The sequence below is a fragment of the Hibiscus syriacus genome, unplaced genomic scaffold (genome assembly GCF_006381635.1).
Source record: "Hibiscus syriacus cultivar Baekdansim isolate YM2019G1 unplaced genomic scaffold, ASM638163v2 tig00110929_pilon, whole genome shotgun sequence".
NCBI lineage: Eukaryota > Viridiplantae > Streptophyta > Magnoliopsida > Malvales > Malvaceae > Hibiscus > Hibiscus syriacus.
Genome location: NW_024062916.1, coordinates 281,658 through 287,401, shown reverse-complemented (window position 1 = coordinate 287,401; position 5,744 = coordinate 281,658). Strand labels below are relative to the sequence as shown.

Sequence of the window (5,744 nt, the reverse complement as noted above, 5' to 3'; positions counted from 1 at the left end):
TTGCGGTTTCGTTTTGGTCATCAACAATTTTTTTTTTAAAAGCATACTTGAGGTTACGTTTTGGTCACTTGTTAAAAAATTAACAGTGATACTGGCGTGTTATCACAATGTAATGTCGCGTATTGACAAAAATAAAAATAATTACCACTTCAGCAGTTTTTATTTTTATTTTTTAACGGCAGGTGACTAAGACATAGCAAAAATATAACTTTAGTTATGATTTTTAAGAAAAATCATTAGGTGATCAAAACGAAACTGTAAGAATAATTGGGTGACTAAATACATAATTTAGTCTAAAAGCAAAATGAAATGGGAGCAAGTAAAGTAGATTTTGGGTTTTGGAATTGGGTCCCTCTTTTGCAACAGATCCCTCTGTATATGTTGGGGAAGAAAGGTCAATGATGCAGGAATTAAGAAATGTTAATTATTGCATAGTTGTACATCGTAACAAAGGAATTATATAAAAAAGAAAAGCAAAGTCTTTGGGTGGAGTTTTTGTTTTATAGTTTTCATGGGTCCATCAATCACATGGGCAGTTTACATAAAGGAACAAAACTCCTGTTTTTTATTTGTTCACGTAATGCAGAGGACTAATCAATCAAACATTTTCTTTTTCTTGTGATAAATTGTTACCAAGACTTTACATTTTCTCATTTCATTTCAATTTGGTTGTGGAATGGTTATTATCCTCTTCCACCATTTATTCTTGTGGAAGAAAATCCGAAATAGATTTTTTTATCACAATAGATGATTAAGGGAGCATGGAAATCGAGAATTTTTAAGCTGCGCATGCTTCGATTTTCTCTTAAAGAGTGGACCTTGGGAAGGGGTGGAATATAAAACAAGGGAAAAACTGAAACTAAGGGTTTCTTGGTGAATGCAAACTTTTGCTACAACAAATCAGAGGATTTCACTGTCTAAACTTAGTGAAACACTATTTAACTAAATTATTATTAATTATGATTCTTAGCTATTCTTTCAAGGTACCGGGAAAGTTTTGGGTATTCATTGATTCATAGCCATTACTCTTTGTCAAAAGTACCCTATTTGATGTTGAAGAAGATGATGTTTTTCCAGTTTCTTGTGCTAAGTTAATGAAGCACAGAGACAAGGATCAGTTCAACTCCTGTTGACTCTTCAGTTTATGAAATTGTAAAACTAAATACAGATGGTGGTTTGCAAACAGCTGAAAAACACTTTGGTCTTCCCAAGACTCCAACAAAGCTGGATTCGATTTTTCTTTTCCTTTGAGTTTAGAGACCGTAGACATGACAAATTGAAGTGGAGTTTTATTTACACGTGGCATTCCAGGTGTTTGGAGTCTGACACAAAAGTGACTGAAACCTCTATGCCGTTTAATTGGGCAAGTGTCTGATCCCTTTCATATGGTTATTGTTAAGGACGAGTAAGGTTGAAGATAAAATCAGAATTCAGATCCCTTTCTATTTCTCCACCTAATTTAAAAACAGTGTAAATAAAATACAAGTAAAAAACCTTGAATTATTTGCTACTTGCTATAATGTTGTGACCTCTGAAAGCTAACCAGGTAATTCTTTTTTATATTTATTTTCTGTCACTGACCAAGTCCATGCCCTATCTTCTAACGCATGTGCTTATACTCGGTGCCCGTCAGTTTTTTTTATATGCAAGAAACAGTAGTTTCAAGATTCAAATCTCACTAAACTCCGGTTTGAAGATTCTGTAAGTCGGTTGATATCCGATTCGGTTGATTGACTGGGCCATTTTTGTTTGCAAGTTAAGTAGCGTGAAGTTTCAAAAGTATGTTATTCAAATGACATGCTGAAGTTTCAACCATGTTATTTCTCTTCAAATGAGGAATGCATTATTGAAAAACAAACCATTGACTTACTTCCATCTGTCATACCAACTACTAGCCACGAAACTGAGTGTGACGGTTGACAAATTTTAGCCACTCATCTCACCTATCCCAAGCAATTGATAGGCCACAGATTCTCAGCCTCAAACTCCTTTCAATCTGTTCTTAGAGTGTTGGGGCTTTCATGGCGTCCAAATGCATCACCTTCCATCCCCACCTTTCTCTTCACTCTCCAATACCCCAAAATCCGAGATTCTCACGGCTTGCTCCCACTTCTCTGTTCTCAGCTGTCAAAACTGCCAAAATCAAGACCACCCACAATCAAATATATCCGTCCTTTCCCAAAAGATGTGCTACTTTAACACCCATGGCATCTTCAGGTAAATTCAGTGGTGGAACAAAGTTTGATGAGTTTGAACCCGATCCAACTCTCACCAATGACGATCTCTTGCCAACAGCCCCTAGTCAAAGGAACTTCCAATGGTGGGAAATGGCCAGTCTTTGGATTGGTCTTGTCGTTGGTGTCCCATCCTATTACATGGCTGGTAGTCTTGTTGATCTTGGGATGGCTTGGTGGCAAGGGATTGCCACTGTTGTTACTGCCAACATGATCTTGTTAGTCCCATTAGTCCTCACGGGTCACCCTGGCACCAAATATGGAATCTCTTTCCCTGTCTTGGCGAGATCGTCTTTCGGTATCCGTGGTGCCCATGTTCCTACTTTGCTTAGAGCTTTGGTCGGTTGTGGCTGGTATGGGATTGAGAGTTGGATTGGAGGTGAGGCAATTTTCCTTCTCCTCCCAGATTCCATTAAGCAATCTTCATTTTCCCAATTCTTACCATGGCTTGGCACTTCCCCTCTTGAATTTGCTTGTTTTATTGTCTTTTGGTTGGCTCAGTTGGCCATAGTTTGGAGGGGAATGGAAGGAATTAGACACCTTGAAAAATATTCAGCACCAATTCTAATCATACTGACATCAATGCTTCTCATTTGGGCTTATGTCAAGGCTGCTGGTTTAGGCCACATGTTATCCTTGTCTTCTAGGCTATCTTCCTCTGAGTTTTGGTCTCTATTTTTCCCTTCACTCACTGCAAATATAAGCTTCTGGGCCACTGTAGCACTTAACATACCTGATTTTACTCGGTTCGCTAAGACTCAGAGGGATCAAATCATTGGTCAGGCCGGCCTTCCATTCTTCATGGGGGCATTCACATTTGTTGGCCTAGCCGTTACATCTTCAACTCAAGTGATTTTTGGCCAAGTAATCTCTAATCCAATTCAACTTCTTGGCCAAATTGGAGGGTTCACAACAACGATATTAGCCATTCTTGGAATAAGCCTAGCCACCATCACAACCAACATTGCAGCCAATGTTGTTGCACCAGCAAATGCATTGGTCAATCTAAGCCCTTCCATGTTCACATTCAGAAGAGGGGCTCTGCTGACTGCATTGCTTGGCATTGCTTTTCAGCCATGGAGACTGCTAAAGTCGAGTGAGAGCTTCGTATATACATGGCTAGTAGGCTACTCCGCGTTGTTGGGACCGATCGGCGGCATCATCTTGGCAGATTATTACCTTATTCAGCGAACAAATTTAAGCATCCAAGACTTGTATTCTATAAGTCCCGGTGGGGCATATTACTATTCGGGAGGCATCAATTCGGCAGCAATGGTAGCTCTAGTAATCGGAATATTGCCGGTAATCCCGGGGTTGTTGCTAAAGGTGGGGATTCTATCGTCGGTTTCGGATGCTTTTATTGTGATTTACAGCAATGCTTGGTTTTTCAGCTTCTTCTCTGCAGGCCTAGTCTATTGGATTTTGGCAAGTTTGATAAGAAAACAGAACAAACACTTACCGTTTGATCCCCTTCTGCCAACAACTTCCTAAGTCTTCAGTTTCCTCTTGATTTCTTTGTATATTTTCACTTTGCAAAAACGTATTAAGAGTGCACATAATTTGTGGTGAATCTAAACATTCAACCATTTAATATACACTCTCTACATACTACAAATACTCCACTATTTATGCAGTTGTAAAGTGTACTCAAACTGTAATATGTTGTGTCAAGCTATTTCATTGAATAAAATTTGCATTACTGTCATTACCAAGTGGCCAAGTCATTAGTTGCTTGCATTTTTTGGTAAGAAAGGTTGCAATATTGGACAAGAGAAAGGATAAAGTTGGAATACTAACCCTAAACCTGTTGAACGTCACCTTCTCTGAATTGCAGTATGAACTAAATCCCTGCCTAAAGTTCTCGAGAAATGTTCATTCTGGGATAAAGCCTCTTTTAATTGATCCAAAATTATACACATGCACGAACTAAACGACCTCGGTGGTTAAAAGAATAGTTGTTATCTTTTGAGATCCCGAGTTCAAGTACGACGTCTACAAAAATGTATGAACGTTCACTATCGAATGATTGAGAATCTTTCGAACAAAAACTATGTTCTAATCACAGCAGAATAATTAAAAAAATAGTTATACACGAGTACGAAAAAGAAGAAATTAATCCACTGCTTTCTAACGTTTGGATCAAGAATTTCAGGCCCAATAAAACTGGGCACCGGCCTAAAGTTGCCATTCGGATAAAATTCAGGGATGGCTTAGGCTTATCCATCCTCCTGACTTTTTTTTATCAAATATTAAAATTAGATATAGTTCAGATCAAATGTAATTATTTTCAAGTATATTGAAACCTATAACTTTAAGATGTTATAATAATAAATATGTTAATTGAATTAATACTTTAGATAATTATACTTTCATATAAATATAAAACTAAATGAGTTAACGATCTCTAGAGCATATGATTATAAGGTTTCGGACTCCCATCTCTCCTAGATTATGAGTTCAATAGTCATCTAGAGTAAAATTATTCTTTCCCTTCTCTAAGTAGTAATTGTACTTAATATAAATGATTATTTTAACACAAATGCATCCTATTGGAGTCAAAATGTGTAGTACAATATGTGATAATTCATTGTGTTTCAACACACGTCACCGGTTTATGATAATGGTGAACTACTTTACATATACAAAGGATAGATATTTCAATTTTTTGAAATCGTCATGAATCAAATCACCGTGTTGAAATAGACAACACTAGCCTTGCTTCTTTTCTCATTGTTTTAATACATCTTAAGAGAATTATCGATTAAAAAGGAAAACTAGTACTGATAAGAAAGTGACATCAACGGATGCATGCCTGGCCCGAGGTGCTAGGTTAGGGCCACTATATCCGCACTTAGCTCTTCCTCAAGGAGGAGCCGTGCCATCCCTATCAACCACGAAATGACAATGAAATTGCATAGGTTCTTTTATCTCTTGCTTTATGCTGCTATGTGTCACGGACTTAGCCTAGTTGGTTCGGTTGCTAATCCGTGTGGCACTCGAAAGGGACGCTTCCCAACCAAGTCAGCCTTAATCTCGTAGATCTGATCAGGCATAAACAAACATCGCGTTTGATCTTTATAGCCACATGATCCTTCGACCAATAATCCGAGCCCGTGGGGCATAGCGGATGCACACCTCAACCCCGGACTTCTCCGAGAGAAAAATGTTTTATTAATAAAAGAAACATCGGGTTACAGAAGACTCACCCACACCACCGATTAGGCCGTAGGGGCGGCCCTCGATGGTGTTCACAAGACACGTACCTTTACCTGTGGATCAGCCCAAACTCTGCCGGCTGTCCACCCCTTACATATATGCAAAAACAAAATAACAGAAATGCTACCTATAGACGTTGAAATGCTCGAACAGGGGACAGTAAGTCATACCCCCACTCCCTACCTAAAACATTAAAATGCTTGAAAAGAGGACAAGCTTATTCTACCCTGCCACTAGGCCCTATACATGGTTGGCCTTGGCGTACCTACCCGGTTGTGACCCCATAAAAGGGAC

General features: G+C 38.6%; 1 protein-coding gene across 1 annotated transcript; it reads left to right on the top strand.

Moving 5' to 3' along the window:
• The first annotated feature begins 1,903 nt into the window (after positions 1 to 1,903).
• Positions 1,904 to 3,942, top strand: LOC120146534 (purine-uracil permease NCS1-like). The gene has a single exon (XM_039160061.1). It carries the CDS (start codon positions 2,022 to 2,024, stop codon positions 3,723 to 3,725), a length of 1,704 nt encoding a protein of 567 aa, XP_039015992.1. The 5' UTR covers positions 1,904 to 2,021; the 3' UTR covers positions 3,726 to 3,942.
• The last annotated feature ends 1,802 nt before the right edge of the window (positions 3,943 to 5,744 follow it).

Coding starts and splice junctions, on each gene's coding strand:
- LOC120146534 (XM_039160061.1), top strand. CDS start 2,022: ATGGCGTCCAAATGCATCACCTTCCATCCCCACCTTTCTCTTCACTCT.